The sequence below is a fragment of the Podarcis raffonei genome, chromosome 4 (assembly GCF_027172205.1).
Source record: "Podarcis raffonei isolate rPodRaf1 chromosome 4, rPodRaf1.pri, whole genome shotgun sequence".
Classification (NCBI taxonomy): Eukaryota; Metazoa; Chordata; class Lepidosauria; order Squamata; family Lacertidae; genus Podarcis; species Podarcis raffonei.
The window spans coordinates 53,747,429-53,767,136 of record NC_070605.1 but is presented as its reverse complement, the minus strand read 5'-3'; the positions used below and the strand labels follow the sequence as shown (position 1 = coordinate 53,767,136).

The following is a 19,708-nucleotide window of genomic DNA, read 5'->3' as shown; positions in this document are numbered from 1 at the left end:
CAAGACTCTTCGAGCTCGTAGAGATAAAACCTTGCAGAGCAGATGGAAGCTGGTTTGGGGGCTTTTGGAAGGGTGCAGGTGGGGGAGAAGGGCGGGGATTTCATTAGGTTTAACTGCCTTGGACGCAGCAAAGGCGCGTTTCGTATGAGAGGGGGATTCCCTTCGCAGAAAGGGAGCGCGGCTCGAATTTAAATGAAGTTCAATTCTTCAATTAGCCCAAAATCCTTCAGAAACACCACGAGAACTGTATAAACCAAACGTCCTCATTCAGTTGGAATACATTTGAAAGTTCTGTGATGGTCCCTTTGAGACGAAAGCACCCCTAATGTGCGAGAAGTCGAAGGGCAAAGGAAGCCTGTGTTGGCATTTTTGGAAAAGATCTCATTGCATTGTGACCGATACTGGTTTCAGGAATAAACTCTGTTCCAGCCACCGAGTACTGGGGCTACAAAAATAGCAGCTACATAACTAATGCACAAGTGCTCCAGGTAGCGGGAACTTTGAGCTCCCTCTAATATGTTCCATACATTTATATGGAAAAGCACTCTACAAATTTAAATAATAATAAAAATTACATATAATTCTGCTTCCCATGGGGAACAACACAGACATGAAACATGTTAAGAATTGTGGGGAGTTTCAAAATATTTTCCCAATAAGTTTTCTTGCACCAGTTATCTTCGCCTGTCTATTATGTGATGAAAGTACAATTGGAAAACAAATGCCATCTGCAGGTTTCTCAAGTTAGTCTCCAATACAGGCATAGCAAGTAGTTGATCTAATTTCAAAGGTCAATAGCAATACATACAAATATAAGTAGACGGTTAAATCTTCCTGCTAGATCAGAGCACTATATTGATTGTACTTTAATCATTAATATGAGTAAGGGTATGAATTGTTAAATTTGTTAGATTTGAGCATTGCATCCCAAATGTAACTATTAATCAGCTTCAGGAAGGACTGAGAGAGAACTTCTGAAAGGCTTCCATACATTTATTCAATCAAAATAGGAGGTCAGGTACCATCATTAAAAATTGAAATACATGCCAAATATTTTAAAATAAATAAATGTCCTCTTCTGCACATTTGTCATAAAACATAGCTTTGTCTCTGAAGAAGTGTGCATTTATTTCAGAACACTTATATGCATGTAAGTGTTGTAATAAAACCTTGAGGTTATTTACAAAAAGAATAAAACAATAAAATTCTCAGTAAAAAGGCTAAAAACAACCATTTAAAACGGTAAAAAAAACAATTAAGATCAAGCAGCTATGCCATACAAAGTGCACTTCTACACAACCACTCAGAAGTAAATTCTGCGAATATCAGTGGGGCTTACTCCCAGGTGCATAGTAAAGGTAAAGGGAACACTGACCATTAGGTCCAGTTGTGACTGACTCTGAGGTTGCGGTGCTCATCTCACTTTAGTGGCCAAGGGAGCCAGCGTACAGCTTCCGGGTCATGTGGCCAGCATGACCAAGCCGCTTCTGGCGAACCAGAGCAGCGCACGGAAACACCGTTTACCTTCCCGCCAGAAGGTACTTGCACTTGGAAGTGATTTTGAACTGCTAGGTTGGCAGGAGCAGGAACCGAGCAACGGGAGCTCACCCCGTCACAGGATTCGAACCACCGATCTTCTGATTGGCAAGTCCTAGGCTCTGTGGTTTAACCCACAGCGCCACCCGCATCCCATAGGTGCATAGTACTAGTCTAAATAAATGGAGATTACTTCCGTGTATTGGAAAGAATCCAGTGGAAGTTCGTAATGACTAAGGACTCGTCCACACTTCCTCTTGTCCCATGTATAGAAAGCATGTGTCTGAGTGGTTTTCCACTTGTCCTGTGCTTTCTAGGCACGGATCCAAGTGATTTTGCCTTTGCTCCACTGCTTTTCTCTGAAAACCCTGCTCTTTCGTGCTAGATCGGAACAAATGTCAATCCAGAGAAAACTCAATTTGCTCTGATACAGTAGTAAACAGAGGGGTTTCCTGGGGAAACCGGTGGGACAAGCAGAAGTATGAATGAGCCCTAGGTTCTACTGAAGAGGGATTTAGGCACATACGAGCTACACATACGAGAAACTGAGCCGTTGAACAGGTATCCCCAGGTTGAAAAGCCAAGCCCAGGAGCTATGTTTCCAGGGCTCAGCAATAGCCAAAAATCATCTTGTTCAGGGACATAGTGAAACAGGACAGTGAATAGTTGGCTGGTTTCAGTATTCACTCCTCTCAGGCCCTGGCTTTGCATGCGCAACACTAATTGGTGTTCATTATATAGCTAACATTCAGAACATATGGAAACATGCTACTGTGAACATATGTATCTAGCTGGATAATGGTGTGAAGACTGCAATCCCAACCCAACTCTATTTGTGCCTTTAAAAGATGCAAATAGATGCGCCAGAATAAGGTTGGGAAAGCATCTTGCAATGCAAATCACATTGAAAACAATGCTGTGTAGATAGATGCCAGCTATACAAGATGTACATCAGATTTATATCCAATCCAGCAAGTGAGATGCACATAGGAGTTTGCTTACAGGGATAGATGTTCTTACCCAGATCCTATGTATGATGGTGTTCTTGAATACAGACACAGTTTAAAGCAAATATGGATCAGAAAACATAATACTATGGGAGCATCATTATTTTATAAATCCCAGTATGTTTCTCATAATGAATTTGAACTATTCTACACAATGCACAAAATCCACTTGTAATAAAAGATTTGGAACTTCACAATTTTGATATGAGTGAACTTGCTTAACTAATACTTCATTGATGGTTTGTTCTAAAATTAAGGCTTCAATATATATAAAAATAAATCTTTAAAATAGATAATTTGTATTTACAAGATTATTTAAAAATATATTATAACAGAATAAATATAGTTTTGAAAAAATGTTGACAAAGTTAACAGTTTTAAATCTGTAATGTGCAAGGTGTTTGTTGCTTCCTTGAAAGTGCCACCAACTGCCTTCAAAACACACTTTCCACGTTTTTTTCTTCCACTTTTAAGAGTGTACCAGAGGCGTAAAATCTGAAACTTCTTTTGGCCTAAGGATTTCTTCATGAGAACCTTGGAGCAGCTGCTTTGCATTTCTCATTTGTTCCTCAGATTCATTATCGCTTTTTGACTCCTCTGAAAGGACAATTATCTTGTCATAGGCCTGTTCTTCTCCTTGTGACTGAGATGCAAGAAACTGAGAACTGTAAAAAGGCTTGCTTAAAAACTGGGAGGGGGAAAAAGAGAAGAAAGATGAAGGAACTTTTTTTTTCTAATCATTCCTGCTGCTTTTAAGAGACGCTTTAAACCAGGCATACAAATTTCCAATTTTCTGGTTGTCAGGAAAGACTAAAACATTAATCCAGGTGACTAACTGTCCATTACAATTCTAAGAATCTCAAAATCTCAATGCTTTTTCTTACCCTCAAGCTACAGATAGTGCCCTATAAACTATATTTTTGAGGTGTCACCATCATGGAAGAAATTCTTAAGCTGAAGTACAGTGGGCAAATAAATAGTAGGTATTATTCATCCATATGTGGAAGAGGATCTGCATGAGGCTCAATGGAGCCATTGGAGTCCCATTCCCCCACTGGCCCCCAGCCATATGCATATAGTCAAAGTGCACTGTTCAGTCATATCTGAAATGAGCAGCTTCTTTGTGCCTCACAAAGAGCAATTTGGTGAGATAATGGTACGTTTTGACACCGTAGAGAACTTCAGTGAGTGTCACCATCTGATCGGACATTCAGAAGAAAGGATTATGATACACCAATGGAGGAAAAATGACCACATTATTGCAGCTTTCCCATGATTTTTTTTTTAACTGGGCTTAAACACACTGAAACTATAGAGGGTTGTATTTATATTTACATATCTTGGATCTCCATGGAGAATAATTGGTTGATGGATGGATTGAGTTTTTAATTAGTTTTAGCAACAGATTCTTAAGTAAACTGTAAAGTACAAATGAACAAACCTCTATGAAATGTTGTGGTAAATAATACGAAGGTAAGAAGATGTATTTGGCCCATCGATAAACATGTAAAATCATAAAGCAGATGAAAGGTAACAAAGCCAACACTGATAGCAGGATAATAGTCAGCTGCACTGTATTTATACCTACATGTGGGGGGGGGGAGGGAAAGAAACTGTTAATTCCTTTTGGAGTATATCATAGAGGTACATATTCTCCAACCCCTCACTTTCCTGTTTGAAAATTTAAATACTTCATAAGACATTCCACAATAACAAAATTACAACTAATACAATATTTATATTTGTTGATACGGGCACAGAAGAAATGAAGATAAAATTTGGTCTGTTGTAAGCTTGTCTCATTTTAGCCAGCCATTTTTCAGATGTAGAGTTCTTCTGTTCTATATAATAATTTTTTGTGCCTTCAAATCAAAGTCTGAGAGGCCTGACATGTTATAGGACATGGACCATGGGTAAAGTCCTTAGGCACGTAAGCTTTTCACGTGCACCTGTACTAACTTAAATGCAGTTACCAAGTGTGCTGGGTGGTCCATTCAACTGCTGACAGCATGAGGACACCTGCATGCTAACATTCCACTGGCATGTGAATGGGCATATGCATTAAGAACACAAGAGTCTATATCAGCTCAGTGGACATCTAGTCCTGCAACCTGTTCTCATAGTGGCGAACCAGATGCCTATGGGAAGCCTGAAAGCAGGACATGAGCCCAACAACATCCTTCCCACTTCTGATCCCCAGCAGCTGGCACTCAGAGATACACTGCCGGACAGTGGATAAAGAACATAGCCACTGTGAATAGTAGCTATTAAGTGTATTCAAACATGACTTGATCAAAATCTCAGATTGGCAAGTGCTGACCCTATGGCCCAAATCAGACCTTTGTTTTTGCTTCAATAGGAAGATGCCCTAGTTCTTCCTAATTTGGATGTGCTTCAGGAGCACAAAACTGAAGTATTAAAACCAAGATTCTTAGCTCATGCTCACTTACTTGAGTGTAAATGACATGAAATTCAGAAGGATTTATTTGTGAGTGACCGACCATGCATAGGATTAGCCTAGATGTTTTATATAAATCTAAGCACAAATCAGTGAGGTTTCACTTTAATTCAATCAATAAGTGGGGTGTGGGGTGGAGAAAGAGTACAGAGTTTAAAAATGTCCTTTATGAATAGGTATTCAATCCATTAAATATTACCATTGTCAGTTGTAGTGATACATAAAGCGTTACTCCAGTCCCCATTTTTATTTAATTCAACAATAAATGCTTGAGCCTGAAGGCAATATGTTGTCCCAGGATCCAGATCAGGCAATGTTTTAGAAGACTGTGTTATATTCACATATCTAACCTAGTATGAAAGTAGGAAATTGACAAATGAGAATCTTAACAGCACAATCCTATCCTCCTTTCTAGGTCCTGCCCTTTACCTTAAATCAGAAGGCTATGCTTGGAAAGCTAGCTGGAGCCTACTGGCTCTGACCCACTTCCTACAAAACCTCTTATTGTTTTGTGCCACAGCTTAAGGTTTCTGTACATCAAAAAACATATGGCAAAGGATGCTGTCCCTTTTCAACCCTTCCCAGTGATGAAAGAATAAGGTGTTAAATCCTTATCTTAGAGAGGCCTGATTCTCCCATCCTACAAATCACTCATTACAAATCACTACCAGCAGCACACTTCTGTACCAGTAATAGAATGCTAGTAGAAGAGAATAGACTCCTACTGGAAAACTTACTTAGAAACTAACGTAGCCTGGTTGACCCTGTCAGTGCTATCTAATGATCAAGTTTAAGTTTTTGAGACTCAGAACTTACTAAAGCTTTCCTGTACTTGTTTATGTAGCAACATATTTAATCACCATAACAGAGACACACTACCTGTTCACCATCATAATCTTTCTTCCAAATTCGCATCTTGTAAGTCACAAAACCATGGCCATAAAAATGTTTTATGGAATATTTGCCACCATCTCTAGAAACAAGTGGGTCTGTGATTTGTACAATCAAGACCCCGGGTGTTGTAGCTTCAGCTTGTACAGCAGGTGGTTCAATGATTGCTAAATGAAGTGGAGGAAAACAAAAGTTAACAAATTTGTTTGTTTTTACTTTGCTCTTAGATCCATTTAAATATGCAGTACACCATATAAGAAGTTTGCTTTTTTCACATGAGAAAGCACGAGAAAGCATTTTACCGTATATAGAATGAAACACTAGGGGAGACCAAGGATGAGGGCAGGAAGTGGCACCTGAATAGTTGTGGCACCATAAGAACACTATGTTATTTCTGTTTTTGCTAAGAACAAAAGCAGGAGTATGGAATGTTTTCACTGCCTCATCTTTTCAACTTCTTTTGAGGTTACATCGTCTCTGCTGAACAGATGGATGCAGGTTCAGTTTGTTAAACATGAATAAGAATGGTGCTTAATTTTGAGGGACTGATAGTTTATGCATTAATCGACTGTGCTCTACCAAAATGCCTCTAGTTATAAGCAGCTTCATTGCTATGACTACTGAACCAAATTTCTATGTCCATGACTGAGAACAGGTTTCCTGTGGATTTTCCCAGGAAAGGTCTGGGATCATAGCCTACATATGTTTTTGAAGCTTTATCACAGAGTATAATCAAGCACATCATATTTCTCATTATATCATAAATGATCTGCACTTCCTCTCAAAGCACCTCAGCTACCTCTAGTTGTTTCTTAATGGATGCCTTGCGAATCGATTACCAAGAAATAATGCCTGCAACTAGCTTTTGGATTCAGAAATGAAGAAATAAAATATAAAATATATACAGGCCCACTTATTCTCTGGCTCCAATTGCATTTGAATGGTTTCAGAAGTATTTATTTTGGTTATAAAAAGGTCCAAATGCATGTCACATTTTATGCACACCAACAAGCTAACCATCATAATATTCCGAAACTGCAATTAGTAACACTAGCTTTAGAGACAGAATGTGAAAATGACTGTGGGGCCATGTCCCAACCCTCCAGTATTTTGACATAGCTATTTTGACTTAGCTTTCACAAGCCTTTCTCAGTGCATTGTTCAAACACAGCAGGGAAATACCCTGCTTTTTTTATCCAGAGCGTGGGTGTAGGAAGGGGAGTGCCTTCAGGGTAAGATCTATAGAGAAAGTTTGCAGATAGCATACAATTGTTTAAGTGGACAAATAAATGGGATCAAATTATAAATCCTTTGGGAACACCGATTGGGAACCTGTGGTTGTGGGCTTATAAAACTAGCTGCTGAAAGAGTACTTTGGATGAAGTAATCCAGGTAAATCAGATAAATGGAAACTAAAATGAAAAGTGAAACTATTCCAAAGGGCACAACAAGCCAAAGAGGCCCACAGGAAGCTGTACAAGCAAAGGAGCGGAATCCTAGGAGTGTGCCAAATCAGAGCAAAGGTTGTCCATGGGAAACTCTCATAGTCTATGAAAAACACAGACATTTTACTAAGTTGAACATGGTCTTGGAACTTATGCACAGTATCCAACATAAGCTGAGTCCACTGAGCATACTTAGGTAGATATCACCCTGTGCCTTTTTCTTTGCTCTAATTGGTCTTAACTAACCCTTCACCATGATGCTGTTCTAAATAAACCATATTGTTAAGCCAGACAACACAACCTTTAAAATTAATATTCCAGTGAACTTGAATCTTCACTTACTGTCACTGAATGGTGTGAAGGTGATGTTTACCCAGTTTGATCGCTCCTCCTCAACTTCAGTTCTAACTCTTACAATGTAACTACCATGTATAGGGATATTTGAAATATTGCACTTTGTGACGTCAGTTCTTTGGCATAAATCAGTGAACCCATTTCCATATCTGTAAAAATGGAAAGAAAATCAATGTGTTATTGAGGAAAGAATAGCGCTCTCTCTCTCTCATTTCAGGCAACAATTCATTTTCAATTCTTAAAAGTTGTATAATCAATGCATCATTTGAACCATCTATCATGTGGTATCCTTGGGCAGCTCCCAGTGCCCTTACAGAGCCCAGTAGCGATGACTGCTCTGGAGACCCTTATCCCCCCACTCCCAGGCTCCACACTCTGATCAGTGCTGAGTGGCTGCATCAAGCTATTCTTTAATTCCCCTTTATCCCCCTGCCCCAGCATCTCTGGGGCATAGTGAGAAATCAATAGGGTGCCTAGACCTAGCCATACCACACTTTTTAAAGCGCTGCCTCTACAACAGTCACCAGGGACCACTGATAGAGAAAGGTGCCCAACACAGGAAACTTTGGCCAAGGGCTCCACAAACCTGGAGCTGACCCTGGCACATTCCTTTTTCCCTCCCTTGCACCAAAGCATCCAAGACAGGGGGAGGGGTGGCTGTGGAAGTCTTCACAACTACAAGAAGGGGGTCTCTGGGGGGGGGAGGGCGGGGAACTAGCTGTCAACAAAGAAGATTTGCTTTGTTCTATGGCCTCTGTGATGCCCTTCCATAGATCATATGATTGTGCCCTTAAAATAAACTATTAAAATTATAAGCCATTTCACTCACACATACACTTTATACTGAACTGTGTAAGTCATGCTTCCTTTGTGAAAATTAGGTGGATCCCACTGGAGAAAAGTGTCGAACATAACTGAATGAAGTCTTACATTCTGAGGTTCTGGTACCATCCCATGCACTGTAAATACAAACATGATACGCTGTTTAAATACCGGCATGTGGCCTTGAATTTCTTTCACTGGTTGGAAAAATGCATTTAAACAATTTAGGATACAAATGTGGTTAATTCTTTCCTCCTACGCTTTTTAAAAAAATACTGTTTTTATTTATTTTCATGGTACAGAAGATAAATTTTGAGAAAACAATTGTTACAACAGTAAACCACAAGTAACTTGTCCTGATAAAATTACAGACTTTTATCATGCTAAAGTTTCGTTTGATTACCACATTTCCCCATGAGTGCCGGGTGGATTCCTGCCACAGTCTGAACAATTGATGTATTCAACAAACGTTTGCCATATGTTATAAAAGGTATATGGATTGTGTTTGCTCTTTGCCACTCTCACCTGGCACGTTAGTTTCTCAGCCAATGCTATTGACCATAGTCTGTTATACCAAGAATCAATGTTTTCATCATCGGTTTTCCAACATCTGGCTATCTCCATAAGAGCAGCAGTCAAAAGAAAGACTAAGAGGTGAACTTTAGAATAATCATGAGCAGACGGGATCCTAAGCCCAAGTAGTGCTAGTGCAGGGGGCATTTCAATTGTTTTGTTGTATACCAAGCTTATTAATCCTCCTACTCTTAAAGCACTCTTCCCCAACCTGGTGCCCTCCTGATGTTTGGACTACAGCTCTCATCAGTTTCAGCCAGCAAGGGTTGCTAGGGTTATAGTCTAAAACATCTGGTGGGCACCAAGTTGGCAAAGGCTGTTCTAAATCGTCACCATCCATTTGTCATTGTTGCTACTTCTTTATTAAGATACAACCTCATCTGTATCATCTCACCTGTTGTGTTATTTTTGGTTCTGAGATTTACAGCATGATAAATTTATTCAGAAAATGAAGGTATGGAAGGAAGGTCATATTTAAATCACAGAAGGATTGAAGGAAGATGGAAGAAAATACAGGGATATGTAATAAGGAATATTGAAAGATGGAAGAAAGCATTATATCAAGGATGTCAGAAATACAGAATATAAAAGTAGTTAACCAGCATTACTGAATACAAAACACAGAGCAGCCAGCCCTGCCATTTGGCAGAGGGAAGCAAGAAGCAGGATACTCATAAGAGACCAATGAATCGTGGCATATATGTTACAGGAAAATGGAATTTGGTTAAATATTAGGAAATCTTTTTTCACTATGAAAGTGGTCTACGAAAGGCTTCAACTGGAGGTTATCCAGAAAGGGCTGAACAAACATCTCTTTGTGAAACTTTAGCATTTTTCTTAGAGTCAAGGGCTGCATAGATGGCTGAAGGGTGACTTGTAACTCCCTTTTACGATTTATGAGCTGATTTATGTCAATACTTGCTGAAACTTTTGTTTTTTAACTAGAAGGCAGAAAACAGAGGGTTTTTTAAAAAAAGTAAAATACAAGAATATATGGTAAAATATGTTGTGAAATAGTTCAATTGCAGTCTGAAAATGCATTTGATCAGCAGTGAATTTTCAGTATCAGTTTACTCAATCTTGTAAAATACCATGGTTGTTCAAGTGCTATGACTCGAGAATGAATCATATTATATTACACCCATCAGTTAGTTCATGGTGCATGGCTGTCCTTCCCTGTTCTTTGTATGTTTTTCAACTTATCTTAGTTGCTACAAAACTGAAACTAGAAAATGTTCCATTATTTTCAGAGTGGATAAAAATGATCTTCAAGAGGTATTTTAATGTTGATCTCATTATTTCAGCTCTCAGTTCGGATTCATTGCCTATAACAACTGCAGGTCATTACAATACTGTATAGCAAAAGAAATATATCTACTACCTTGATCTTATGAGGCAATTTCACTTTCCTCCTTATATCTTTCTGATTAGTACCATTAAGTGTGGCATAAACCAGGGCTGGAGTACCTTTTTAAAGTCTGAGGGCCACACTCCCCTTCTGGGCAACCTCCCAGGGGCCACATGCCATTGGTGGGCAGGTCCAGAGGCAAAAGTGAACAGAGCAATGAATGGGAATTCTTCCTTTGTACAGTAGTCAAGTTTCTACACACATACCCCTAGCTACCCTCCACCCAGCTGAGCAAGAAGCATTGCCACAATCTAGTAGTTTGGCATTTTTAAGTTAGCCTCTGGCAACCTGGTGATTGGACTATAACTTACAGCTGTGCTGGCTGGGGGGCAGATGGGTGTTGTAATCCAAGATATATGAAAGCCGGTGAAGGCTGAAATTCCACTTATTTCAGCAGGATTTAAATGCACAAAATGTACCAACTACATTACTTTTGCAGTGAAAGACCACTTTTAGTAAGTACAGTGGTACCTCGGGTTAAGTACTTAATTCGTTCCGGAGGTCCGTTCTTAACCTGAAACTGTTCTTAACCTGAAGCACCACTTTAGCTAATGGGGCCTCCTGCTGCTGCCGCGCCGCTGGAGCACGATTTCTGTTCTCATCCTGAAGCAAAGTTCTTAACCTGAAGCACTATTTCTGGGTTAGCGGAATCTGTAACCTGAAGTGAATGTAACCTGAAGCGTATCTAGCCCGAGGTACCACTGTACTGTGAATTAACAATACAAAGCATTATACAACATTTTTGTTCACAGTGGTTTAATTACTGGGTAAAAGCAATTGCAATGTAATGTACACAATAATGTGGGATTCAAAGATGTTTGGCTCTAGAAGTTTCCATATGAAAGAACTTTCTACAACTATGAATGCAAGATGCAGAATGGACTATGCTATGCCACTATCTGCATAGAATAAAGAGATCCAAACTCATCTGTTTTGCCTTACAAGTGGGAATGGAATCAAGAGTCAGCCTTGACTGGCACCTTCTGAGGCTCACACTCTCTGCTAGAGAGCCCCTTCTCTTCCTTGCTGTTGCTGCCTATCCTCATGCCCTCCCCAAACACTGACTGAATGAGAAGGAACCACTGCCTCCATTCATCTTTCACTCTTCCACTGGGCTGACCAGTTGGACTGACTGGCTGGACACAGAGGAAGACAACAGATGACTGGGCAGTGGCAAGAAGGAGGTATGCTCATTTCTGGAAAGGCATCTTGCCCAAAAGCCACTATTTATTAAATCTGTATACCACTCTTCATGAGTCTGACCAAACTGCGGGAGACAGTGGAAGACAGAAGTGCCTGGCGTGCTCTGGTCCAAGGGGTCATGAAAAGTCGGACACGACTAAACGACTAAACAACAACAACAAAACCAGTCTTCGTCCTAAGATCTCAGGGCGGTTCACAGCATAAAAACACAGGATAAAAATACAAAATACATAATAAAAACATGAACAAAAACAAAACAAACCAGTAATCCCCATCTCCCTTCAAAAAACCCTATGAAACCCTGGAGCCAGCAATGTTTTCAACATGACTTTCAGTAGCATGCGGCTATAATCAACCGTTAGGTGCTTGCCAGTTTACACACTGTGCTATGAAAAAATAAACAGTCCTAATCTCACTCCAGCCTTTGATTTGTTAACATAATAACTGTCTTCTTGGATCAGACAGGGAGTTGATCATTCCGTCTCCAGCTGTGGACAACAAGGTGGCTCTGAGAACCTTATAATCAGAGCACGATCGAAGTATCAATCCTCTTTCATTCCTTTACACAGGCATTCCATTCAGCTGACTTCACTGAGAAGAACCATGACTGGATTTGTTCTCCATGAATTTGTTTAATCACTTTGTAAACAGCACCTACCCGCCTATTATAGGAAAATTTCACAACTATCAGTCAGGGTGTATGTAGTCAAATTTTGTTATCTATGAGAAATGGATGGTTGCCACTTCAGCAAAAGGGAATTCCCCAAAAGGGATGTCTATTTTACCACCTGTATTTCCCTAAGAACTTAATCTGCTGAGTCAGGCCATCTAATCCACAGCATCCTGTTCCCACAGGAGCCAACCAGATGTGTGGGAAGCCTGCAAGTAGTTGGACATGAGTACAACAGCACTCAGCCCACCTGTAATCCCCAGGAACTGACATTCAGAGGCATGAAGAACCCAGTGCCATCCAATAACAGACAAAGCATGGGTGTGTAAGGCAATGAGGCGGCACTTTCTTGAGGAGCAGCCACCAACTGTTTTGCTTTGCTTGCTCACTGTGAATGACACCGTTGAGATCAATCCTTCCTGGTATGTTACCCAAAGAGAGAGGATGTGTGATCAGGAAGAAACTTCCAGTTGGAAAGAATAGGTAAGGCAACAGAGGAAGTGTTGATTGCAAGTGAAAGAGGAACGCTGAACAAATATGTGGAGGCAGCAGCTACTCCAGAAAAGAGGACTACTTGATCACCTGCCCTCTCTCACTGGGCAACAAGAGGATGGAGAAGAGGATTGGGCTCCTTAGGCCCAGTGCCTGTTCTTGCACCACTAACATGGAGAGCACAGGGAAGCCAGCAAAGATGAGATTTCCACAACCAACCAGCTATGCTGCACTGCTGGGGGAGGGGCAAGCAACTGGGCAGAGGTAGCTATTTGCACTCTCTTTAGGCAGCTCCATGCACCTCATCCTCACTGCTGCTGTGTCCAAAGAGGATGAGCGAGAGATGGGATTGAGTAGTAACTTGTCTTGTTTGCTAACTTCCTTCCCAACCAAGCGGCACAGCTCAAAGGAGAAAAAACTGGGAGGGTGAGTGTGTACTCCAGGGGGCTTCATGGCTGTGTGTGTTTCCCCTCACCTGCATCATTCTAGCTTCCAGTGCAGGTCAAAGGAAGCGAGGAGAGAGTCATATTTACTGCTTGATTGCACCAGCAACAACTGCTGGCGAACTGCTTTTTCTTCAAACGTACAGTGACAGTGTCAAACACGTTTCTTTAAAATTGTTTAATGTAAGGCACAGTGTGACCTAAAAAACTGATTTAAGTTTCACGAAAGATACAGCTGTTCCATCCAACTATGACAGGCACTGGAGTTTCTATAGGGTGTGTCTGGTCACCGTCTAAGCCAAGTGGGTTGATTTAGATCAATTATTTAGATCTCTAAGGGGGGGGGAGAGGAGAGAGACCAATTTAAATCAGTTTCCCATTGATACTTCTTTATATGTTTCCTAAACAACGGTGCCAATCTGACTTCTAAACCATGTTAATTCACAGCTGCTTGTAAAAAAGCCAACAAAAGTTACTGACATGGAAACTACCTTGTTGAGAGCTGGCAGGGCAGGGATATAAAACTGCATTCCTATGCTGGGCATGGAAGAGGACTCCCTCCTCCAGCTGTCTATTTGGTTTATTTGCCAAGCACAAAGGAGGAACAGAGCAACCTGTCCAGCAAGTCCACTTGCCTGAATGAAATGCCTGGCCATTTATGGCAACCAACGCAAAAGTGAAAAAGATCATTATTACACTTTTGTTTCATTATTGCAACCAGATCCTATGTCTTTTGCTTCGGAGGACTGGTATGAATGAACTTAAATTATAGTTAAACTATGGTTTAAATGGGAATGCACTGCATACATATTGGTGCACATAGCTGAAACTGCTGGTGCTTCACTCCTCTCCTGCTCCTGATGAGCTTCTAGGAAACAAGTTGTGGTCTAACTTAGCATTGCTTCCAAATCCAGGCTCATTGTTTGTTTAAAAAAAAATGAGTCAAGAACAAACCTTAGTTATGGTTCATGGGAAAGAAACAAACCAGAACCTGAGTTCAGGTGCAACGCTATGCCAGACTATGGCTTAGTTCTCTGCAGCAGCAAGACCCACAGAAGAAGCGCCCTGTGCAAAAACACCCCTATGTGTTTCTGAGGCTCCGTGTATACACACCGTCAGCCGTGTGCATCAACATGTGCGCAGAGTAGGCTACGACAACAAACTATTGCCTGGGAGCCTCCAATCTGACTTTGATCTCATCCCCACCCCCCTTTTTCTGTTTTAACAGAATCATTTCTCCTGCATGTTCCCTGTCTTACCTTAAAGGCACTTGTTAATTTATCATTAACATACCATTACACCTCCTTATACCATACTAATATACCTCTTTATACCATTACAGTGGTACCTCTGTGGATGGGATCCGTTCCGGAGGTCCGGTTGGATCCCAAGGTTTCCGCAACCCGTGGATCGCTTCTGCGCATGCAAGCTCCGCAAAACCCAGAAAAATACTTCAGGGTTTGCCGCATTCGCAACCTAAAGTTTACGTAAACCGAGGGTTACGTAACGTGAGGTACTAATGTATTCCATTTTATATTCTGCTTGCCCCTTCCACTTCCTAGCTATAATAATTTGTGCTGCTGTCAATAAATTTGTGAGCAAATTCTTCATAGCCTGCGAACCTTCCACCCCATCGTAAGTAATGCTACCTCCGGACTTTCGATCACTTTTAAGCCAGTGATAACCCTGTTGTTTCCTTAAACACCCTTTGCCCCCCAAAATGTACATATTTACACCCCCACCTCATGTGAACATAATTCCCAGTTTCCTGGCATCCCCTCCAACATAACATCGAATATTCATTGTTTATTTGATTTAATTTGACCAGTGTTAGATACCTTCTCCAAACTAATTTATGATAGTTTTCTTTTATTCCTATGGACAACATTTTCAACCCATACTTTCCCCCATATTTTCCTCCAGCTTTGACTATCTGCCCTGTCATCTCTTTTCCCCACACCCCTTTTAATTGATCTTCTTGATCCTCCATTTCTACTAATGTTTTATAAATCTTACTGGTTCCCTCGCCCCCGCCTTCTGATGACTCCAGGCTTGCCATAGATCCGGAAAATCCCCGATGGCGAAACAGCTCAAGTAGCTTAAAATCTGGGTTTGTTCCCACACAATTTGGGTGGTTTCCTAAAAAAAACCTTAACAACTTTGCGGCTGTGTCAGGAATTTTACTTTTCGAAATATAGCAACCCCTGATGGCTCCTGGTGGGGGGCAGCAGCCGGACACGTGCGCGGGAGGCGCAGAGAAATCTCGTCCCAATTCCGAGGGAAAACAGCAGCTTCTGGCCGGCCGCTCCCAGAAGTAACCCCGGGAAGCCCTGGACGAGAGGAGCCGCCCTTTCCTTACCTGACCAGAAGAGGCAGCTGCAAATGAGGCAGGGCCAGCCTCGTGGGTCCATCTCCCACGAAGGCTCGCTTCTCGAGGGGGCAGTCGATGCCCCCCAGAACTCGCCTGGGCGGACTCCTCCGTAAGCGGAGCGGCTCAGTCACGTCCGGGCGCCTCCTCCTCCGACCTCTCCCTTCTCCTTTCTGCGCTTGGCTCCCCTCATAGCGCCCAAACCGCGTGGCCTCAGCCCAGCGCGGCCACTTCCTCGCGCTCGCTGTCTGGAAGCAGCCCAGGTGAACCTCGCTCCCCGGACGAAACACACGGGAACTCCCGCCTCCCGACGCTGCCCTGGGAGGCGGGAGGCAGCAACGGAGCCGCGCCCTCCGCGCCCCTGGCGAGCCAACAGCGCCCAGCAAACATCGCAGGTGCTGCTGCTGTGTGTACCTACGGCCTATGAAGCCCGCTCAGGAACTGTAAAGAGGAATCATTCCCATCTGCCTCAAGCCATCACATTCTCTGAACGCAGGGACCAAAATAAGATAGGGGACTGTTTTTCATAGCCAACTCATCACAAGCCCCTCATAATTAGATATTCCCAGGTGAAGAAACAACACTGAATTTATTAAAACCTCAATCGTCCTCAATCAAGAACATATGAAGAGATCTGCTGGATCAGGCCCAAGGCCCATCTAGTCCAGCATCTGTTCTCACACTGCTCAGCCAGAAGCCCAACCAGCCGCTCACAAACAGGACCCGACTGCAGCTACACTTTGGCCACTTGTGATTCTTAGTGAATAGTGTTCAGAGGCATACTCTACTGATCCATGGCTACTATGGCCACTCAGCAGGGAAAATACCCACACCACCAGCAACCCAGAAAAATACATCGCCCTCTCACTGATTTGTTCTCATCCAGGGGGATAACTTTAGTCACAGCCAAGTACACGTGCCCTTGATTACTTGCTGCTACTGCTGCTCTGTGTATATAATAAATGGATAAAAAGCTGATTTGGCTGGCATATTGCACTTGGTGCATTCAGCCACATGCTGGGTAACTTTGCTGCAAATGTCTGTTTTCACTCTTTCATTTACCTGATTCTCTTGCATTGATATGCCACCTTTCCCCCCATCATGGGGCTGAAGTTAATTTACATGTTGCTCCATCCAGACAGTGGCCAGACCCAGATCTTATTTGCTTCAGCAAGGTGATGGCCTCATATGCCTTCTGACGTAAGCATGGAACTCCACATGCTTACTTGTATTTATTTCCATTTTAGTCCATCCCTACTCCAAGGAGCTCATTGTTCTCCTCCCTGATTTTCCCCTCACAACAGCCCTGTGAGGTAGATTTGTCAGAAAGAATGATCAGGCCTAAGTTGCCCATTGAGTTATATGGTGGATGAGAGGAATTTAAACTTCGGTCTCTCTCGTCCTAGTTCAACGTTGTTTTTTTGAAATAGTTTTTATTTGATTTTACAAGTATATAATTATAACAATACAACCATTCACATCCACATTTACAGATTCCTCTTAATCTCTGGAGTTCCCACCTCCCCTCCATGGATCCTATTATTAAACCTTTTCTACTGCATCTTTTCCAACACTCATCATTCCAAACAACAGTCTTAACCACTGTAACAAAATTTGAGCCTAACAAATCTAAGGCAGATTTATGTGTTGCATGCAATATACTTGAGAGAGAAAAATTGTGATGGACAAATGCAATCTGAATTTGTGCAGAGAATTTCTTCTGAGAGTCCTAATTTGAGGAACAGCACCACTGTCCTTGGGGTTTGTCATCTTTTTGTAGACCAGAAGATCTGTGCCATTACAAACAGGGTAGCAGGCATGAAGAAAATTTGTTCTGCTTTGCCTTGAAATTGACTTGGTTTGTACACGACGTTAAGCCAAACCATGGCTTAGCACAAACGCATGTGGAATCCCAGACAGAAGACTACAGCCACTGCACTCTTCACTTGGTCCTACTGCTGCTCCGCTACCATGTTTGAATGACGTGTTAAGTCAAACCATGGCTTAGCCTAGGTGGTGTGGCAGCAGGAGGACTGAGGGAGAAATGCAACGTCCACTATCTCCTTTCCAGAAACCTGCAAACATGCATGCTCACACACTAATCCTTGCTTTGGTTTAGCATTATGTGAGAACATAATGCCGCACTTCCTTGAGGAGGTAGTGAGACAGACGGGTATCTACCAACTTCTTCTCAGTACAGTTTTTTTTTAAAAAAGGAAAAGAAAACCAGCTGCTCTGTTGAAAAAGAAACTCAGACAACACAATAACTTGCATTGCAGTAGATTAGGAAAAAACTCACAAGATGCAAATACAAATATTCTCACCAAGAATCAGTGTGCATACAGTTTCGATGAAAAAGATTCCCCTTCTCAAAGACCTAACATTGTCAGTTAACATTCAGTTTCAGTGATTTCTTAAAGTTTGATTTACAGGATGTTTTAGAAAGGCCCTAGTGGGACTCACTCCAGAAGTGGTGTTCAAAACAATCTGCCCAGCCTGCCAAGCCACTCTTGAGACATTTTCCTTTGCCCACCCATGGAAAGCTCCTTCTGCCTAAAGCACTGCCAATGGAAGTCCCTCCTGCCATATTAGGCAGAATAATGAAATTAATAATCCCTCTCCAGAGATAGAATATCCAATTCTGGGGACAGAAGAATATAAGGGGAGTCCAGCTGGGTCAGACAAAAGTTCCATGTTGTCAGATATTCTCTTTCTCACAATGGGCAATCTGGTTCTAGGAAGACCACAATCAGGGCATGAAAATACCAGCCAAGCAACTGGTACTTACGTTATTTGCATTATTTACAGTTAATCCAGTAAACATGAAACAAACAGGCAAAAGTACAAGTATACAAATATTTAAAATTTCTGTTATACACTCAAATAAAGTATGAGTTTCATAAAGTTCCTAGCAATATCTGTGGGTTACCTTGAACCTTATTGCACCAGTAAGTTATAAAAGCACTATTCCCCCCCCCAACACACAAATAATCATATGATTGCCTTGCCTCTCTACCTCCTATTATATTTCTGAAGCTCAATTCAGATGAGACTGAGGCACTGTTAGTTCTGCAGACCAGATGGATGGAAGGTTGCCTGCTTTTGCTGGAGTTTCACTTCCTCTGAAGAGGCGGGTACTCAGCTTGTGGGTATTTCTGGATCCATGGCTGTTGCTTGAGGCTCAGGTGGCCTCACAGTAGTTCATACTTATTTATTTATTGTACAGTGGTACCTCGGGTTAAGAACTTAATTCGTTCTGGAGGTCCGTTCTTAACCTGAAACTGTTCTTAACCTGAGGTACCACTTTAGCTAATGGGGCCTCCCGCTGCCGCTGCGTGATTTCTGTTCTCATCCTGAAGCAAAGTTCTTAACCCGAGGTACTATTTCTGGGTTAGCAGAGTCTGTAACCTGAAGCATCCGTAACCTGAAGCGTCTGTAACCCGAAGTACCACTGTATATTCATTAATTCACACCCAGTTCCATGTTCTCCAATTCAATTTCCTGTTGGCTGACATATTGCATTTGAACTGCCCTGTGATCTTCAGCTGAAGGTTGGTATACAAATTTAATTAATTAATTAATTAATTGATGGAAACCCAGGATGCAGGGCTAGGTTGTCTAGGTTTGAAGGGGGGCAGGGGAAAGTGCCTTCTGGTGGGCCCTTCCTTTCAGTGGGCTCTTGCAGCTGTGGCAGCACAGGATGATGCTAGGTCAGGGGCATTGTGGGCAATTCAAAGGGTTGCTAGGTCCAGCCTCCTAGTGCTTTTTGGAATGCTAGGAACAAAAATTTTCTAAGGGGAGGCATCAACAGTGGGCCCTGCCAGGGTGTTGGGTGTGACCCAAGGAGGGCATCCAAAAGGGAGTTGTATGCAGTGTGTGATTTTGCTGCAGTTTGAGAAAGCAAGTGCAGGAACTTTGACTCAAGGCAGATTAAAACACTGCAGTGAGCACTGTTTAAAAATGCTTGTGGAAGTCCATGCGGAAGTGGTTTACTACGCTGAATACCACATAGTTGAGATTGCAGGCGCTAGGCAAGAA

The 19,708-nt window shown here is 41.9% G+C and overlaps 1 protein-coding gene across 2 annotated transcripts; it reads right to left on the bottom strand.

Moving 5' to 3' along the window:
• Positions 1–978: 978 nt before the first annotated feature.
• Positions 979–15,781, bottom strand: IL10RB (interleukin 10 receptor subunit beta). Of its 2 annotated transcripts, none has more exons than XM_053386619.1 (7): positions 15,662–15,781; positions 8,521–8,650; positions 7,680–7,840; positions 5,881–6,059; positions 5,201–5,351; positions 3,985–4,127; positions 979–3,231 (listed from the first exon to the last, which is right to left on the bottom strand). In XM_053386619.1, the coding sequence occupies exons 1-7, from the start codon at positions 15,711–15,713 to the stop codon at positions 3,013–3,015; spliced, it is 1,035 nt and encodes a 344-aa protein (XP_053242594.1). In that variant the 5' UTR covers positions 15,714–15,781; the 3' UTR covers positions 979–3,012. The 2 variants fall into 2 exon arrangements, with proteins under 2 accessions (XP_053242594.1, XP_053242595.1); XM_053386620.1 differs by having other exon boundaries at positions 8,527–8,650.
• Between the last annotated feature and the right edge of the window lie 3,927 nt (positions 15,782–19,708).